Source organism: Gracilinanus agilis, chromosome 4, assembly GCF_016433145.1.
Source record: "Gracilinanus agilis isolate LMUSP501 chromosome 4, AgileGrace, whole genome shotgun sequence".
Lineage (NCBI taxonomy): Eukaryota > Metazoa > Chordata > Mammalia > Didelphimorphia > Didelphidae > Gracilinanus > Gracilinanus agilis.
The window spans coordinates 44,170,073-44,190,786 of record NC_058133.1 but is presented as its reverse complement, the minus strand read 5'-3'; the positions used below and the strand labels follow the sequence as shown (position 1 = coordinate 44,190,786).

At 37.7% G+C, this 20,714-nt stretch overlaps 1 protein-coding gene across 2 annotated transcripts in view; it reads right to left on the bottom strand.

Moving 5' to 3' along the window:
• ZNHIT6 (zinc finger HIT-type containing 6) overlaps positions 1-18,555 on the bottom strand; it is a 55,307-nt gene extending 36,752 nt beyond the window's left edge. The window contains exons 1-7 of one of the 2 annotated variants that reach the window (XM_044672835.1): positions 17,310-18,555; positions 17,013-17,134; positions 13,342-13,407; positions 13,149-13,255; positions 12,972-13,057; positions 11,027-11,130; positions 9,070-9,312 (exon numbers count right to left, since the gene is read on the bottom strand). In XM_044672835.1, the coding sequence (XP_044528770.1) occupies positions 9,234-9,312; positions 11,027-11,130; positions 12,972-13,057; positions 13,149-13,255; positions 13,342-13,407; positions 17,013-17,134; positions 17,310-18,533 (1,788 nt within the window). In that variant the 5' untranslated portion in view covers positions 18,534-18,555 and the 3' untranslated portion in view covers positions 9,070-9,233. Of the gene's footprint in view, positions 1-9,069; positions 9,313-11,026; positions 11,131-12,971; positions 13,058-13,148; positions 13,256-13,341; positions 13,408-17,012; positions 17,135-17,309 lie in introns of those variants that run through there. The other variant, XM_044672834.1, reaches the window with a different exon arrangement.
• Positions 18,556-20,714: the final 2,159 nt, after the last annotated feature.

Below are 20,714 nucleotides of genomic sequence, written 5' to 3'. Positions count from 1 at the left end.
CTTCAAAGCATTCCACAATTAGATGAACATATTTAAATGTCTTAATTTATGCTGGTCGAAGACAAAAATACCTCAAGTCTGTCTAAACCTAGAATCAGGAATGTATAACAATACAATCATAGGTTTGTCTTTAAAGAAACTATGGATATAATTATGAATGTTAGCTTATAGGTTGTTTTTTTTTGCCTTAAATGTTCTGTCACTAAGGTGTTAATGGTAGGCTGAATCATCTAGAAACCTTTAAGGATATAACCCTGAAGGTGAATGTATCCCAATCTAATAATGTGCCTTGAACATTAAAGATTTTTTTAAAAAATCTTCCAATTCCCAACTACCCTCTGAGAGATGAGTTGAAGAGTTTTCCCTGAGACTATCTATTGTGATCGTCTATCCATGATGTCCCTTCTGAGAAAACTGTTTGTTAATAAATGGAAATATTCTGCTTTTCAATTACTTGTACAGCAAGGAATCTCAATCCAGGACTATATCTTACAGACCAAAACTGCCCTGAGATACTCGACAGCTAGAAAGTGAAAATACTCTGAGTATTTTCTGAGGAGTATTCTTGGCAAACTGGAGATATTTCTTTTAATTGAAAATATTTTGCATCAGAAATTCAAAACCAAACCCTAGCACTATTTATTAAGAGAATGTTTATTACTTTAAGATGATATCAAGAGTAAAAAATAAATTCACAATCCTCTAAAAACAGAACTCTAATTTTTATCTTCTAGCTAAATGATTTAAAGACCAGGAGTACAAAACAGAGATAGCAGAGTACAGTGTAAAAAACCCTAAACTTCAGATCATTAGACCTGTTTTCAAGTACCAGCTCTGTTACCAACTAAACTAAACCTAATCTCCGAGTTGTTGCTACAAGGAAACCACTTTTTAAGTGAGAAAGCACTCATTTTTATCTACTAATATTTTCATTATAGTAATCATGTTAGTAATTAGTAACTAACCTGCTCTTTATTATTAGGGAAAAACCTTTTTAATTAACTTTTTAAGTCATGTTCCCAAATATTATTAGTTCTGAAGAGATACACTACTCTGCCATTTTTGCTTCAAGCTTCCAGATGCAGGGGGATAGATGAACTGAAGGTGGCTCACAGAAGCTGACCTCTCCATATTCATATTCATAACACAAAACTTACTTAGAAAAATCAAGAGAGAAGTCATGAAGAATAGAAGTGGTTCTCTTCTTGTACACATCAACAACTTGACAAAATTAAAAGATCAGTGAACAAATAACACTGGGTCTTATGAAAATATATGGAATGTCGGCATGCTTGAGGAAAGTTAATGAAGTAACAGGAAGCAAAAAATAATTTCTTTACTACTGGCTCAGGTATACTTAAAACTTTAAAAAATAGCAACTTGACACATTCTCTTGAAGTTTCTGCGTAAATACCTTCTTTTCCCTTCCTTTGGGACTGTCTGAATAATCATAAATCACAGAACTTTACAAGCATTAGATAAGTTTTACTATATCATTTGATAACAAAACATCTAAATAAATAAAGGCTTACAAACAAGTCTTCAAAACAGCTAACAATGGAACAAAAGCCACATATTAATATTGAAAGAATAACTACCAGATCTTGAAACCTTCTCCAAGGTGAAATAATGTAACAGGAAAATTTTAAGACAGTTTCCCTCACCCTTGGCATCTCTTCCCCCAAATATACTATTTTAGTAATCTGACATTTAATTCTATTTCACTGGGTCAATTACTATGATAAGAATGAAGGTATACTTAGCCATCTGGTAGAACTGCAACTGCAAAAAAAAAAAATAATTCTTTCCTTTCACATTATGAAGAAATGATCCTTTTATTACTTTGCAGATTAAAAAATTATCTCTGATTTTGTGGGATCCTAATAGGATACTGATTTTTGGTGGCATATATTTTCCAAAGAATAAGAAATTATTATTTCAGAAAAAGGTGGGTGGGGATGGTGGAAATTTTAAAAATTTTTTTCCCTGACCGAGTGATTAATATTTAAACTTATAATCTGTGCAAGTTCAGTGCTGTTCACTCAGGATAGAGTACAAGTCCTTCTTAAAAAGACATTAAAAAAACCTCATGGAATAGATAAGCTATTCTACTCCTTCCTCAACTCTTCTGAAATCTCCCTCTCTCCATATGGCTCTTTTGCACAGGCAGGGGTCCACAGGTGTGTATAATGCAGATAACATCAGATTTTTTTCAACCTATTAATCAGTTCTTCTGAATTTGTTCTCTTTTCTGTCATAAGGAGAGCTCACTGGGGGGGGGGGGGGGTGAGGAACCTGGCAGAAAGAAGGGTAAAGATATTCTCTAGGCCAAACTATATCCACCTTACAATTTTTCTTATGGAGCTAGTAGTCGTCTCATTCAAAAACTCTAAAAATGTCGGTGTAGTCAATTTCTACCAGCAAAAAAGCTATGGAAGATTTCTGAGAAGGATAATGACAAAATGAGAACACTATTTTAGGAAGATTAACCTGGCAGGCATATGTGAGATGGATTAAAAAGAAATGATTGGGGCCTGTGCTAGGATGTTGGCCAATGTAATGGAAACAAAAGGACAGATGAGTGAGACACTTCCAAAGAAGAATTAATTAGCAGGGCTTGGTGACCATTCCCATCCCTACTTATGCCTGTTTAGAATTTCAGGGGGGCAGCTGGGTGGCTCAGTGGACTGAGACAGACCTAGAGATGGGAAGTTCTAGGTTCAAAACAGGCTTCAGACACTTCCTAGCCCTGTGTGACCCTGGGCAACTCACTTAGCCCCAATGCCCAGCCCTTACTGCTCTTCTGCCTTGGAACCAATGTACATCTAAGACGGAAGGTAAGGGTTTAAAAAAAAAGAAAGAAAAAGAAGTTTCAGACAGATTCCCAATACTTAAAAAAAAAAAAAAAACTTTAACACACAAGCAATTTGATTATGCTTAATGTTCAGCTAAAATCAACACTTAGCTAAAATCCTAATTTCTATGGCTTATCATGATGTGGAAGTGATGCTGGATTTTCAGAAGCTTGTCAATGGAGTGCCAACTTCGGCAGGTCTGATGCACATGGAAAAGGCTTGGAGTATGGAGCCAGTGATGGGCTAGGTGATGTTCAAAATCAATCAATGGAAAAGTATTTTTATTAGTCTTCCATTCAGTCACTACAGTGATTTTCCTAAAATGCCAGTCCACAAATACCACTTCCCTAAAACACTAAACTCCAAAGATTCCCTGTTATCTATAGAATCAAATATAAAACCATGTGACATAGCCTTCCATCCAGTCACACTGGCCTCCTGGCTGTTCCACAAACATGATACTCCTTATCCTTTAGGCATTTTCTATAGCTGTCCTCCCTGCCTGAAAATGCTCTTCCTCCTCTAATCTGATTACTGACCTCCCAGACTTCCTTCAAGTCCCAAATAAATCCTAACTTCTACTGTAGCCTTCCCCAACAACACCTCAACTCCAGTTCCTTCCATTAGTCACTTCCTATTTTTCCTGTACATAGCTCACTTTGTACATGTGTGCTTACCGTCTTCCCCATTAGACTGCGAGCTCCTCATAGGCACTTTTTTGAATCTCTTTATCTCTAGAACTTAGCAGTTTTTGGCACATAGAAGGTACTTAATAAATGTTGACTAAGTGATTAAGCATGTATTATGTACTAGGCACTGTATATACACACATGAATGAAATAATCCTACTCTCAAGAAATTTACATTCCAATGGGGAGGCAAGTACATATAAATGGATTTATGAATATGTGTAGAATACAGATAAATACAAAGTTAAATTCAAAGTAGTTTGAGAAGTCATTAGCAGTTGTAGGGACCACTAAGGCTTCAAGTAGAAGGTGATGCTGAAGTTCTACCTGAAGGAAGAGTGGAATTCTTTGGAGGTGGGGGAATGCCAAAAGAAGCTCCTTGTGACCAGGGTTGTCTCCTTCTGGTACTTGTATCCCCAGGGCCTAGCCCAGTGCCTGGCACATGCCACGGGCTCCTTAAATGGCTGCTCACTGATCTGATGGATCAGGGCCAGGACCTTTTAAAGTCTGGGAGAAAAGGACAAGGAGTGTCATGGATACAGAAGAGAGGACAGCCTGGTGGTTCTGCAGAGTGAGCTAATGTACCACAATCCTGAGAAGAGGGTATGGAGCAAGGTGGGAAAGACAAATCAGTTTCAACAGGAGCTGACTGTCCTCTTAACAGGTGTAGGAAGCCACTGAGATTGTCTAAGGAGGAGAGCAAGGTAATCAGATTTGTGCTTAAGGAAAATCACTGTGACAGATTGGACTTGAAGCAAGATTAGGCAGGCCACAGAATGAACTTTGAATTTTGGGGCTACAGCAACCCCTGACACCATTTACTATGATGAGTGTATGTGTGATCTTTGCTGGTGGAAGCAGCAGGGACATCAAAGATCCACTAACTACCCCTAGAACAGTGCTACCTACCTAGACAATCCTGTCCAAACTAAAGGAGTTCAACTTCAGAAAAAATACTGTTTATTTAAGCCCAGATTATAATTGTACTTTTTCATGAAGATGGAAAAGCTATGAATGGCATAATAATAGCAAATAATCCTCAATTATCAAGTACATATTAAGTGATCAATCTTACCTTACTTCAAAATCTACTCAAAGTTTGTTATTTTATAGGGACTCAGTATTTTAGGATGGTAATACAGCAGGATCTTTCTCATTCTACACACACAGATACATCTTGATTTGTGCAATTAATGAAGTGATTGACTTTTTAAAATGCATAATACATATTTAAATTGGGCTGAACCAATTAATATAGTTTAAATAATTTTAATTACGAATCCTGTAAACTTGAATACATATGATCACCTCAGAGGATTCACTGACTCACACTAATCAGGACCTAACTGTGTGTGTGTGTGTGTGTGTGTGTGTGTGTGTGTGTGTGTGTGTGTGTGTGTGTACGTACACATGCTCAGCCCCCTCCCATAGCACTCCTTAATTGCTGCATCATACACATACATCTATGACACCACAGAAAATACTATACTTTATCTGGAGCAGTATTAATATTTCTATGAAGGCCAGAAAACATACGACTAAAAAAAAAAAGCCCTACTTACATTAGTGTAGGTTTGGGTGGCAGGACTAAGTACAATTAGGAATACTGTAATTTTATAAGAACTAAGCATGCCAATTCATGTTCTATTAAAAAAAATTAAGCTTCCTATTTCTTTACAAGAGGGACACCTAGTGGTTAGCTTCTAAACATTCCTAATAAATATTTCAGTTAAAATATATTTATTTATTGATAACACTTCTATATAATAAGACTTTAAACATTTACCTTCCAAAAATGACAATTTGGAATGTAGTTCCTGCTACCACGTCTAAACCTCCTCCTCTCACTCTCAATATTATATATATTCCATTCTCAACTCTTATCAACAGATTTTAACTACTTCATAACAACACCGGGCAGAAATACTTATTTTCCTTTTTATACTTTCATTAATGTGAGGAAATTTCCTTTGGCTCCCTCAAATTCACAATTTCTGAGAGCAAAAAAATCTAAAGAAAAAAATATTTAAAGCATTTTTCATTATAGTAGAAAAAGCACAAAATTTGGAATAAGGAGACCTGAGTTAAATATCAGATCTCTGTGTGACTGAATAAATCACTTAATCACTTAAGATTGTTTTCTTCATTCTGAAAAATGAAGATAAAACTACTTTACATTACATACTTTATAATATATATGACGCCTAATAGGAGGGCTGTCACTAAAGTGTTCTGTTAAACTTAAAAATTATTTAAATGTGATATACAGTTATCAATTATTATCAACAGTTAGCTACAGGCAATCACTGAAGGATTTGGGGTAGAAAGGTGATCTAAAACCAAGACAGAAACATAATTAATCTAGCTGTACTAGAAAGACATAAATTGGAAGGGCAGAGAATGAAGGTGGCAGGTGGCTCATTACAAGGGGTGATGACAGAGTGAATAGGAAGGAAGAGAAGAGAAATAATTAGTAGACACAAAGAAAATACAACAGACAAAGCTTTGAATGTGGTGATCAGACCAAAGGTTGTATCATTGATAATAAATAGGAAGGTCAGAAAGAAAAGCAGGATTTGAAATTAGATAGTTGAGAGTTGAGAGAAAGATTTGGCTTTCTTTAATTTTGGGGCATCCCAAGCACCTTCTGCAGATGTCTGTATACAGCAAGTACTAAATGTTTGTAGAAATGGAAACTGGAAATTATATGTATAAAGGTACTAGATGCAAGTCATGAGAATGAAGGCCACTGAGGAAAAGAGAAGAAAGGAGAAGGGGGAAACGGAGGGTAGATTAGGGGAGGAATTAGTCCTAAACAAAACAAACTGTAAGTATGTATGAAAATGTCTTTAATTTTTTGAAGTGTCTAGGCACTGCTCTCTGCTCTACACTCTCTCATTTGGGGACCATGTCAGCTTGCATGGGTTTCATTACCCTCTTTATGGAGATGACTCCCAGATCTAAATATCTAGCCCAAGTCTCTCCTGGCTCCCAGTCCTGCATCATCAGCAAATGCCTCCAGGATGTTTCAAACAGAGTATTTCAGTCATCTCAGACTTATATTCAAAGCAGAACTCATTCTCAACTCATACAATCCTCACCTTTGGTAATTACTCCTCTACTGGACTACTGCAATAGCTTTTTAATTGGGTTGTCTCAATTCTGTCCCCTCTCCAAACACCTTTCACATGGCTGCCAAAGCACAGCTCTCAGGACTCACTCTTGTCCTCAATAATAATAAAAGGGCTCACCTATTTCCTCTAAGGCCAAACATAAACTCATTTGGAACTTAAAAGCCCTCTATAACCTGGCTCCACCCTACATTCCCTTTCCATTCTCACTGTATGATTCCCTCTCACACACTCTATAGTCCAACTACCTTTCTGTTCATCTGTGACACTCCAAGTTCTATCTCTTTGGTCTTATCTGGCTGTCTCTGTAAGTTTCAATTCAAAAGTGTTCCCTCCTCACTTGACTTCTCGAAAAAAATCCCCCGTCTCCCTCAAACCTCAGCTCAAATACCATCTGTTCTTTGTGAAGCCTTTTCTGGTCTCTCAGCTGCTAATTCTTTTCTCTCCAAATGACCTTGGATAGAAACTTAATACATGCATGTTGTTTCTCCCATTAGAACTCTCCCTTCTATTTCTCCCAGGGCACAGAATAAGGCAGTAACTATGTTAATACATGTCTGAACCACTGAACTGATTAGAAGAGTGATGAGATTTGTTCTGCTTGACCCAAGATGTGATTAGAGCAACTGGGCAATGAGGGGAACATGAAGAAAGCTAAAGATTCAGATTTGATGTAAGGAAAAACTACCTAACAATGAGAGTTGTGATACCCTGGGAGGTAGAGGTTTCATTCACACTTTAGGGGAAAGTTAGTGACTTGCTTGTTTGATTCAAAATGATCTTAACAGGGGGCAGCTGGGTAGCTCAGTGGATTGAGAGCCAAGCCTAGAAATGGGAGGTCCTAGGTTCAAATCTGGCCTCAGAAATTTCCCAGCTGTGTGACCCTGTGGGCAAGTCACTTGACCCCCACTGCCTCCCCTTACCACTCTTCTGCCTTGGAGCCAATACACAGTATTGACTCCAAGACAGAGAAGGTAAGGGTTTTAAATTTAAAAAAAAAAAATTATCTTAACAGGCTATAACATGGGTTGAATCTAATAAGATCAAATTTAGGAGGTAAACATAAAAGTTTTAGGCTTGTAAAACTTTTTTTAACCTAAACATGTTTATATTTATCACTATTCTGGCCAAAATACTCACCTAAGTTCTTACCATAAGACCCATAGTGAAGAGTAGCAGATCCTCCCCTTACTCAACGTCCTTAAGAAGTCTATAAAATCATTTGTTGGAGAAAGAAGGGATATGATTTTCAAGTATTACTTAGGCTAGATGGTCTCTGAAGTCCCTTCTAACCCTTAAAGCCAATGAAAAGGCAGTGACCTCAGAGAACTGCAGGGATGGAAAAATAATTATATAGGTATAGGTTGAAGAAAAAGTGATATAGAAGCAGAGGCATTCATTCAAGAAAAATGGCAGCAAAAGGGGAACTGAAATATCTATTAGGTAAGCTATGTCTTATTATGCTAGGGATTGGCCATACATACAAAGAGGCTGTCCTGTAGTCAAGTTTACAGTTTAAAAGAGTTTAAAAGACAAAACATGATAAAAGGTAGAATGTGGGAGAGGGTCTCATAAAGCACTCTAGGAAAATACAAGGAGTGATCAGTTTTTGAAAAAGTTTTATTGATGTGTTTTGCTTTTCCATTACAAACATTTATAGATTGCTCCCACTTCAGGAAAAGTCTTAGAACAATGTAAAACAGTTAAGTAAAAGTATTAATAGAGTAATCTCACCTAAAAGAGCATGCAACATTTCCCATCTATAATGACTCAATTCTGTTTTAAAATTATTGACAGAAATCTAATTTCTCTTCCACTGGGAAAAATAAGAAAAAAACAAAACTAGTTGAAATAAATATATATGGTCAAGCAATGCAAGTTTGCTCAATGGCTCTATAAAAAAATACATTTTTCCTTCCTTCTAAATCCATCAGCTCTATGTAAGGGATGCCACATTTCATTCTTAGTCCTCAGAATCATGAATGGTCAATGAACTGGTTAGAGCTCTTGAAACTATCAAAGATGTTTGTTTTTATAGTATTATCTAAATTGTTTTTCTGATTCTGCTCATTTCATTCCTCTTCAGTTTATAGTGTCTTCAAGTTTGTTCACTTTAATAATAATACTGATGCTATAATATAAATCTTCCTGGTTCTGCTCATTTCCCACTGCATCTGTTTATACAACTTTTTTTATTTTTAAATATCATCTAGTTTCTTCATATCTTACAACACAGTCACAGCTTATTCAACTGATGAATATCCCTTGAGTTTGTTTTTTTTCCCACTACAGAAAGAGATGCTCTAAGTATCTGTGTAAGTAAAGGAGTGATAATTTCCAATCAAGGGTAAGGAAGGTGAGTTAAAGAAGGTAAAAAACATTAGGTGTCCACTAGGCTGGGCCCTAAAGGAAAAGAAGAATGTCCTGAGACAGATGAGGAGAGGTACATTCTGGCTCATATGAATGAATGGATGGAGGTGGGAGAATAAAGGACAAAATTAGAGTACAACTAGCAGTTCAGTTTGATTGCAAAGTAGCAGTCATGAAGGAGAATGGCTTCAAATAAGGATGCAAAGGTAGGCTGGAGTCATACAATGGAAGGCCTTAAATGCCGGGACATGGTTTCTGTCTTCTTTTCTAGGCAAAAAAATATGCATCAAGTTTTCAGCAAGGGAGTGATATGTTCAGACATGTATGTGCATCAGGAAGATTATTTTTACAGCTATGAGAAAAAGACATAGAAGCCAAACCCAACAAGAAGAGAGTATCTGGAAGGAGGTTTAATAGTTTTATATTTTGCACAAAGATCAATGTGAAGAATAAGAAAAAAGGGGAATAGGCATGGCAACTAAGTGATCACTGATGACCATATGGTACTATGGAAAGAGCATCAGCTTTGGAGTCAGAAAATCTGGGTTTTAATTCTAATTCTAGGAAAGAGACAAGCAGAATCAATAGCTCTAAAAATTATCTGTTGATGGATACCCGTCATTTCAGGAATAATTAAACTGTGATACATGAATGTAATAGAGTTAATGTTGTGCTATAAGCAATAACTAATAAGACTACAGAGAAACAAACATGAAATTAAGTGAAGAAAGCAGAGGTGGAAAGAAAGCAATATACATATAACAACAATATAAATGAAGGATAACTGGATAACAATCAAAATAGAATGCTTTTAAATTATAAGGAACAAGTTTGGCCCAAAGATCTGAGAAGAATCTGCCCCTACTCTTCTGTAAAGGTGTCACAAGAGTATGAAATACACATTATAATTTCAGATCTGGGGGAATGTATTGATTTTGCTGAATTTTCCCCTTCCTCCTCTTTTGCTTAAAGATTACTTGTTATAAGAGATGGGTGTCTAGGAGTGAGAGGAGGGACACAAGAGTAATGTAAAAACAAACTATATCAATAAAAGAACATTTTTAAGAAGAAGGCATATTCATTATATGCCTTAAAAGATAAATGAACAGACCTCTTTCTGTTCTGCTTTGTATATGAAAATGCTCATTTCCTATTCATATGTAGTGGAACACAGCTAGAGGAAGTCATGAAACTACACTGGCTGTGTCTACTACAAATATAACTTGTCTTTACCAGGTCCTCACTGAAGCAATTCATTCCTTCTATATATCCCTTCCTAAGTGATTCCTTATCCCATTCAACACAGCTATTCCAAACCTTCTGCTTTCTCAAGCTTTCCACCTTCCTCTCAGGTGAGGACTTCACAGATGTAATTTAAAAAAGAAAAGGAAAAAAAAACAAGCCCATCTGGAAAGCCCAATTCATTTCCTCCCTCATCCCTCTAACTACATCCCCCTTCAATTCAGTCAGAGATGGCCCTTCTCTGTCTCAGAGGACAATCACTCTACACATATCTTTTATCCCTTGGCCTCTGTCTTCTTCAGCAGATTCCTCTCTCCCCGCCTCCTCCCACCATAGCATCTCTTCTCACTTTCTAAACTTTAATCTCTCCATATCTACTTATTCCCTCCCACAAAGTTACTGCCAGAACCAAAACCTAACCCCAAGTCTTCTATCTCCAAGACCAACAGTTTATTATTGAACATTATTAAATGTGAAATTCTATATGATCCTTAAAAAATACTCAATAGATTCTATTCTCCTTCTTAAGGAAGTCTGACTCCTCATTACATCAAATGTCCCTTCTGAGTATAAATCTATGATTGTATGAGTTCTAAGCACTTAACACTGTTACTCACAGGCAAGAGCAATGCATTCCAATTGTCTACTTCAATAGTGTAATAAAGAATAGATATCTCAAAAGTAATTTGTAAAATAAATGCACTAATTTAAGACATTTCTATAGCAATTAGTTACTTACTTCCTATCAAACATTGTTGAATTCTCTCTTCTTTTGGTGAAGCCAATTGGTAAAATTCTTAAGTCTATATTGTGTCTCCGTGCTCGGTTTTTCATGTAATTTAACTAATAGGAACAAAAACCAAAAAATTAAAATAGATGAGCTTTAAGTACCTTAGTAATTGGGGAAAAAAAAACAAACTTTAAGATTATCTGATTCAATAATTCGTGGACTCTATGGTCCTCAAAGGACAATAAAATTTAACTACTTTCAGTTATAATAATTCACATTTTTAAATTAAATTAAATTTCAAAGCATTTTTCCTTATAAAAAGGAAACAGAAAGTATTATCTGTTTTATAATGAGTTAACTGAGTCTCAGAGAAATTAAGTGACTTGATCCAACATACACAGCCACAGCCACTGCCAGAAACAAAACCTAAACCCAGGTTTTCTACCTCCAAGACCAACAATTTATTACTGAACATTATTAAATGCAAAATTCCATATTTAATATTATTTTTTGAGCAGCAAGAATTTCAGTATGACACAAGTGCCATGGGGGCACCTGAAAATGGTATGCTCTGTTTAATTATGTAAATAAAAAAAAAAAGCACTTAGTAAATGCCTTTCACCAATTTAACAATAAAGTGAGTTAAGTGTGATTTTGAATAAATCATGCCCTGAGGTGACCAAGACTTTATCATGTTTATGTCATTAGCAGTTTATTAGTAAGCACTAACATCAATGTCCAATGAATCTAGTATACTTGATGGTATTCTTTTCTAAAGAAAGTTAAAGATCCATTTGGATGCAGAAACAACTATCAAAGGGTAATAATGACTGAGTTCTAAGGTATATTTAAAAATAAAAAAAAAACATTGCTGAGATAGTCAGTAAAGTGCTCTGTAAATCTTAAATATTCTATATCATGGTTAGTTGCTGTTATTCTACTTTGTAGAAACTTTAAGGGTAGGGGCTAGAAATTAAATGTTTCAATAAAAATTTTCTTTCACCACCTGAGATTCAACTTTTAATTTAAGAAGTTAAGATCTTCTACTGTTAATCTTGTTTTTTCAATGCTCTAGCCCAGTAGTGTCAAACTCAAGTAGAAGGGGATCACTAAATTGTATATAAAGATATTGAGGGATGTATATAACAAATTAATATTATCTATGTTCTATTGTATTTTTAATTATTTTGTTAAATATTTCCCAATTACATCTTAGTTTTGTTCAGGCAATGGGTTTGCAACTTCTGTTCTAGTCAAATTCTCCAAGAAGGAAAGGTGTCAATATGAACTGGTAAAGAGAATTTCATTAGTGAGTTCTCCACATTGATGAAATCAAAAGTTCAGCCACCATCTCTAAAAATCTACTGATTTTAAACAATGTTACATAGTTTCAAAGAAAAATTAAGATTGGATATTCCATGATAATCTTTCTTTCTGGCACTATTTCACATTGATAATGAACTAGATATAGATAGTCTAAGAAAAATAGTAATAATAAAACTGGTAAGAACAAATTATTTTTTAAAATGTGATATGCTTCTTTGCTACCTACCCAATAGAAAAATAAGTAACAAATATTTGTGATTTGATCATTTCTGAATACATTTTATTTTCACATAAAGTAATAATAGATCACTTAATCATGAGCTTCAATGGGAGGAAAAAATTTTGTAATTCTGAGGTATATAATTTAAAAGTGTGCTTGATTTGGAATCAAAGGACTAAGTTCAATTCCTAGTTCAGCTTCTAAGTGGCCTTGGAAAAGTTCACTCTTATAAGCTTCAGTTTCCTCATCTGCAAAATAACAGATATGAACCAAATGATCTGTAACCTTTTGCTCTAAATCCTATGCTTCTATGAAAATGAAATTAATTTAATACTTCAACTGCTGTGGTTACCTTCCATTGAACTAAAATTTAAACAAATAAACTTATCAAGAGAAATGGACACTTACAATTCTATTTGTTGAGGGTCTTTTCAAGAAAATATCTCTAGCAATGTAGTCAGCTGATCTTCCTATATCTTCCAAAAACCTATAATCTAAATTTTTCAAAGTACAAAAATCAGGTGATGTAGGTCAAAAGGAAAAGATGCACCAATTTGTTACAAGTAAGAAGAAATAGTGTCTTACCACTTAGAAGATTAATTTCGGTAAACTGTTTTAATGAAACAAATGCTGTCTTCTCTCGAATTCCACTGCATGTAAGTTCTGTTTTGTGTTTCTTCACACAGGCTAAACTGAAAAAGTAACATACAAGAACTTCGCATTTTGATTTAGAAGCATAAAAGGCACAAGCAGCAAGAAGATTAAGTCTGTTTCATACCTGCAGGAACATTTCATACAACGTGGACATCTGTACTTTGCTTCTTCCATACCACATGTTTCACAGCTTAAAAAAAAGGCAAAACAAAAGCAAATATAATTATTAAACCCACCAAAGTTATAATTTACTTGTAGATGGATAACTTTACACAAAGAATTTACACACCTTTACTTGAGATATATACAAAAGTAATCTCTGGTTTAAAACAAAGTAAAAATACTTTATGGCAGCTCTTCATTCCCCTTCCAAACGTGATCCAGATTTCCCAGGGACTTTGCCGCCTCACCTGCTTCCACTGACTCTTACCTTGATCTGGCTGTCATCTTGTTGGCCCATTTTGTTGGTGAGTTCCCCCTGGTACCTCCTTTTTTAAGAAGGAACTCAGCATTGATCACCTTCAATGGCTTTTACAGATTTTTCTGACTTTTACAGATTTCAGTTCTATAAGGATCTATGTTCCCCATGTGGATATCACTTTCCTTTCTTTTAACTTAAGTTCCGTTTTGTGTTGTCTTCCCCAATTAGAATGTAAGCTCCTTGAAGGCAGAGTTTGTCATTTTTTGGCTTATATTTATATCCCCGGAGTTTAACCCACTATCTAGCACATACTCTGTGCTTAATAAATGCTTTTTTTCTTATATCATTATGGAAGAGCACATCTTTCCAGTTCTAGGTGATTTCCTCTTTAGTCAGTCAGCTAGCATTTATCAATCTTCTATTCTGTGAAATAAAGGGTGTATGTTGTATGGGGGATACAAAGAAAAACAAAAGACAGTTCTTGTTCCCACCAAGTTCAGTTTGTCAGCAGGAAATGACCAATGTGCAAACAACTTTGTACAAACAAAGATCATACCAGATGAACTGGGGGTAATCTCTGAGGGAAAAAACTGAGATTAAGGAGGACTGAGAAAGTCTTGTAGAAGGAAGGACTTTAGCAGACTTGAAGGAAGCTGGGAGGCAGGGACAAGGAGGGAGGGCATTCTAAGCCCAGAGAAAATGCTTTAGGTCAGAAGATGGAGTGTCTTGTCCAAGGAACAGAGAGATAGTCAGTGTTACTAGACTGCAGAGTTATGTATGTGTGAGATGTAAGATCTAAGAAGCATGGACACAGGTTAGAGAGGGCTGTATAAGGCAAAGAAAAGATTTTCTCTATTTCTATAGGTGACAGGAAACCCCTAGAATTTATGGAACTGGGAGAAGGCATGGTCAGTCTAGAACTTGGAGAATAGTCTTTGAGATGAGGATAAACTAGAGTGGGAAAAGACTTGAGGCAGAAATACCCACCAGCAGGTACTTCAAATAGTCTTGGGATGAGGTGATAAAGGCCTATGCCAAAGTAGTGGCAGCATCAGAGGAGAGAAGGAGGAATATAAACCAGACTTACTTAGGCAAAGAAAATAGGAGATGACAAGTCATTTGATTGGAGAAGAAATGGGGGATGGGATTTTGGGAATGAGAAGTCAAATATGACACCCAGGTGCCTATGAGGATGATGGTGCCCTTGGCAGTAACAGGGAAGTTAGCAGGAGGGGAATTTGAAGGAAAGATAATGAGTTTAGTTTTAGACAAGTTAAGTTTAAGCTGTCTACAAGACATCCAGTTCACTATATCCAATAAGCACTTGGAGACATTCATTGGAAAGGAGAAAGGAAAAGGCTGGCCAAACAAATCTGAAAATTATGTGTTTTAAGAGATGATGGTTGAATTCATAGAAGTTGATAAGATTACCATTGAAATAGTATAGAAAGAGAAGGCGGCTCAGGACAAAGGCTTAGAGGACATACTTGGTTAAAGGGCATGACCTGGATGAAGACTTAGCAAAGAAGCCTAAGGTCAAGCAGAACCAGGAGTGCCACAAAATTCTAGAGAAGGAAAAGAGGGTCACAGACAATGTCAAGAAAGAGGAGGACTAAGAAAGGACAGTAGACTGGGCAATTATGTTCACAAGTTTCTTTTGGGAAATTCTCTAATAATCAATGATTTTATGTGGACTATGGAAAAATTACCCATTTTTTCAACATTTTCTTAAATTGTATTGAAATCATATAATTCTTCCAATTATTAGTGTGTCAGATATTTGGTAGTCTCTCAACACCATGACTCTGAGCTACAAATACAGATCAAACTTCTCATAAGAAAAAAATCTTCTGAATTCATCTTTTCTCTCTAGAAAAATACTAAGGAGACTAACAGAGGGAGTTGCTGAGCTTAAAGTCAAATTAAGAATGTAACAGTACCTTGCTGCTCATTTAGGGAAGATCAGTATTTCCTTCTCCCTTCCAATCACCCTGGCTAAATCCCTTCAAATATACTTCCAGGATTTTGTGGAGTTGACAGATAAGCCACTGTTCCTAGTACTTGGCCACTGGTGTATAATAAAATTTCTTCCCCTTCATTTCCATATCCATCAATCATTTCCTTTTGTTTCTTGTTTCACTGCATGACACTTCAAGTATTACTTCAAGTATTTGTGATTTCATCACAACCTTTCTACAGTTTAGTAAATGACCTTTAAAATTGCTATGGTTAAAGGTGATTTATCAACCAGTGGCCAATCTAATTGATGAGCCTCTCTCCATATTAACTAGGCTGGTCCTCGAACAAGACATACATGTCCATCCTGGGATCTTTACAAATGGCAAATTCAGAACTGAGACTTTAGGGTCATCTAGTCCAGCCCTATTAAAATGTACCTGACAAGAGATCATCCAACTTTTTTTTGAAAACCTTCAACAAAGGGAAACCTAGTATCTCCAGAGGCAGAAAGTCTACTGTTAATCTAAGTTTTTAAAATGTGTCTCTGCCATTTTCATTAACTGCTCCTAGTTCTGCCTTCTAGGACAATGGTGCCTAACTCAAGTAGTAATGAATCCCTGTGGGCTGCACACTTAGAAAATCACGAATTGACCTTATATTGTATTTTTTTTTGGATTTAAATTTTAAGCTCATTTGGGCAGTGGCTGAGGGGAGTTAGAGTGGCACCTTTGCTCTAGGGTGAACTGGGGGGGGAGGGGAGAGCAAGCTACATTAATGATAATCCCGTGAAGAAAGCGCTATTAGCTCTATTTTAAAGATAAAGAAAATGAAGCAGACATAGCAGTTAAATGTTTTGCCCAGGATCACACAGTTAATAAATATCCGAGGCTGGATTTGAAGTCAGGTCTTTCTGGCTCCTAGAGCTCTATTTACTATCATCTAGCTGCTTGCCAATGTAGGTTAAATTATAATGGAAGTCAATGAATTTAAACAAAACTCTTAAGTGAAAATGTTGGCTTTCATCTAAAATTTACACAACTGAAGTACAGACTACTTATTCACCTATCTCTCCACTTTGAAAGAAGAAAAGAGAATTAACAGAAGTTAAGGGAAAAATCTAAGTAATTTATCTAGGCCTTAAAAGTCTTTAAACCGTAAGAAAAATGCTTTGACTTACTGCCTATCCTTATCCCTCCTACATCTTTTTCTTCCCCAAATGTGGTGCTGGTGGTGCCCAGAACCAATGTCAAACATTGCTACTAAGCACAACAACTCAGTCAAGGCTTTAAGAACACTATGGTGCTCTAGATTCCAATTCTACTGCCCTGGTCTTTCAGTATCAGCTTTTAATCCACCTAAAGGAATCTCTAACTGGCCTCACTCCTCCCACACTGCCAACCTCACACTCATCATACCTTGACATGGCCAGCTTCCTCTTGCTGCCTACTCGTGGCTCTCTATGTGGCTCCTGTTCTTCTGTTAGCTCTGTTCCATCTTCCCTCACCAAGGCTCCATCCATTTCTTCTTCCTTCACCTCCTGTTCACACATCATTTTTTTTTCAGCTTCTGTACATGCATCCCTTTTCCCCCTCACCCAACACCCAATTACCGCTTGAACTCCATGACCTTTTCCACTCCCTCTCCACCCATCTCTTCTTTCATCTCCATTCTTCCCATCTTTTGTCTTTTATTCTCACCTCAATTCTACCTACCTCTTTCTCCATATCCATTTCTATCTTCACTTCCATTCCATTCTCCTTCTTCACTTCTGTCTTGACCTCTACTTCTGTTTTCATCTTCACCTTAATTGCTTCTTCCTTCTCCTCCATTCTGCTCTCCATCATCTTCTCTTCTTCCATTCCTCCCATCACCTCCTCCTTGACATGAACTCCAACTATTATCTGCTCCTGATCCTCCTTGATTTGCATTCCATCCATCATCTCGTCTTTCATTTTCAATTCATCTAACATCTCCTTCACTTCTGCTTTGCCCATCACCTCCTCCTCCTTCATTTCTGCTTCACCCATCATCTCCTCCTCCTTCACTCTCACCTCATCTGGCATTTCCTCTTTTACTCTTCTTTCTCCTATCACTTCATTTGTCTTCATTTCTCCTCCCATCAGCTCTTCCTTCACCTCCATTTTGTTCCCCACTGGAATACCCATCTGCTGCCCCTCCAACCAATCAAACATCCACTCCTTCATTTTCCATCTATTCCCCACCAGCCCACCTAAAAATTCCTCCTTCACATCTAGTTTATCTATAAATTCCTTCTTCACCTCTATTCCATCTATAAACTCCTCCTTCACATATACTCTGTCTATAAATTCTTCCTTCACCTTCCCTCCATCTATAAATTCTTGCTTCACCTCTGGCTCATCCATAAATTCCTGCTTCACCTCTACTCTGTCCATCAGTTCCTGCTCTCCATCTACCAATTCTTGCTTCACTTGTACTTCATCTATCAATTCCTGCTTTATGTTTACTCCATCTATTAATTCCTGCTTCACGGTTACTTCATCTATCAATTCCTGTTTCACGTGTACTCCATCTATCAATACCTGCTCTTCATCTAACAATTCCTGTTTCACGTTTATTTCATCTATCAATTCCTGCTTCACGTGTACTTCATCTATCACCTCCTGCTTCACTTGTACTCCATCTATCACCTCCTGCTTCACCTCTACTCCATCTATCAGTTCCTGTTTCACCTCTACTCCATCTATCAGTTCCTGTTTCACCTCTACTCCATCTATCAACTCCTGCTTCACCTCCAATCCTTCTGTTTTCACTTCCACCATCTCCTCCGGGTGGTCCATCACTTCCACCTTGATCTGTAGCCCGTCCCACTCCAGCTTCGCCTCCACTCCCCCCGCCAGCTCCAGCTTTACTTCCAGGCCTCCCAGCTCGGGCTCTAGCTTCACCTCCAGTCCCATCCCCACCTTGGCCCCAGGCCCTTCCCTGGGGTCCTGGTCCCCGCCCCGCGCTTCGGCCATCTCAGTGCTACTTTTCCGGGCCCCGCCCCAGTCTCTGTCCCCGCCTCCAAACTCGAGTCCCGCCCCCGCCCCCGCTTGGTCCCGGGCTGCCACCGCCCTCCCGGAGCCACTGAGTCCGTGTCCCCGTAGCTCCACCGCCCTCGCAGCCGGGTCGCAGGACAGCGAATGAGCTAGGGACCTCTAAACAGCGCGCCGCCGGCCACGTGATGCCGACAGCCACGAGTCTTCACGCGCCCCCACCGCCCGCCGTAAACCACACTCACCGTCAGAGCTGCGTCTGTATCGCTTTACGACTTTTTCCCAACGCGAGGACTTCTGCGCGATTTCTTAGGAAACGGAAGGCGCCTAAGGATGAGTCACCGGGAGGCGTGGCTTCGTTCTCATTGGCTTTCCAGGCTTCTGGCCCCGCCTCGAGATCCTGGTCTTTTCCCCGAGCTTGCAGTTACCTGATCCAATTTATCCCGGAAGCAGGCGACCACGTTTGAGCCTATCTTCCTAGCTTAGTACTTAGCAAGACTAACTAGTGAAGGGGGCAGCTATGTCACTCACTGGGTTGAGAGCAAGACTCAAGAGACTGGAGGTCCTGGGTTCAAGAAGCATCAGTCGCTTCCTAGCTGCTGCTAGCCCTTACCACTCTTCTGTCTTGGAACCAATACACAGTACTGATTCCAAGGCGGAAGGTGAGATCATAAACAGACTTGCACAAAAATATTTATAGCTGAGCTCTTTGTGGTGGCAAAAAAATGGAAAACAAGGGTATGCCCTTCAATTGGGGAATGGCTGAACAAATTGTATCTGTTGGTGATGGAATACTATTGTGCTCAAAGGGATAATAAACTGGAGGAATTCCATTGTGAACTGGAAAGACCTCCAGAAATTGATGCAGAGCGAAAGGAGCAGAGCCAGAAGAACATGGTACACAGAGACCAATACACTGTGGTAAAATTGAATGTAATGGACCTCTATACTAGCAGCAATGCAATGACCCAAGACAATTCTGAGGTATTTATGGAAAAGAATGCTACTCACATTCAGAGGAAGAACTACAGGAGAGGAAACACAGAAGAAAAACAACTGCTTGAACACTTGAGTTGATGAGGACGATTGGGGATGTAGACCTGAAAGGACCACACCAATGCAACTATCAATAATATGTAAAACCAGTGGAAATTCTAGTTAGCAATGGGGGGGGGGAGGAGGGAGGGGGGCAGTTTGAGGGGATGAAGGGTAAAGTAAAAACATGAATTATGTAACCATGGAAAAATTTTCTAAAAATAAAAAATTAATCTAGGAAAAAAAATTAATAGGGTTCCTGGGACAACCTAGAATCCTCAACATACACCTTGTTACCATGTGCTCCCCTTACCTTTCACTTCTGGAGCTAAAATCAACTCAATTCCGCCCTTTTTCCCCTAGAAGATATGTGTCATTCTATTACCCTAAGGCCCCACACAACAAACAGTAACTTCTAAACCCAAGTGCCCCATGGTACAATGGATGTTGCCTCCCCTAATGAGGACTTATGATCCTTAAAGATAATGTCTTTTTTTTTTTTTTTTGGATGATTGATACCTTATACTTAGCACTGCATATGTGTACTATACTGGCACCTAGTACAAACTTTTTTCATTCATTCATTGATTCATACTCTCCAATTTCTCTTCTGAAGCACAAGGTGCAAACCTGCACTGATAAAAGGAGCTTCCTCATGTGTGGGTTTCCTCTCATTTTCAGATATTGAAAGTCCTCAAACTATGGAAGTCTTGGTGGGAAGTGAGAAGAGTAGTTGAGAAGGAGAAAATTCTCCATGAAAATTCCATTTTTAACTAGTTGTTTTTGCTAAGTCCTAAACTAAGAGAAGATAGATTTTCCAATCTCTCCTATATTCACACATTGCTGCCAGATTTAAAAAGCTGTGTGAAGTAAGAAATTAATGTGTTATTCTCACATTATTAAGAGTCATTGATATCTCCAAAAAGTTAGTAACCCCCTCCCCCAACATTTATCTTCAAGCTCCCTTCAATACAAGATTACTCTACCCTCCTCCCTGTAGGATAGTATTTTGAATTGTCTTTTGAGTTTGTTTGGGAATTTGTCTGAGGCAGGACTCTCAAAGTGGAT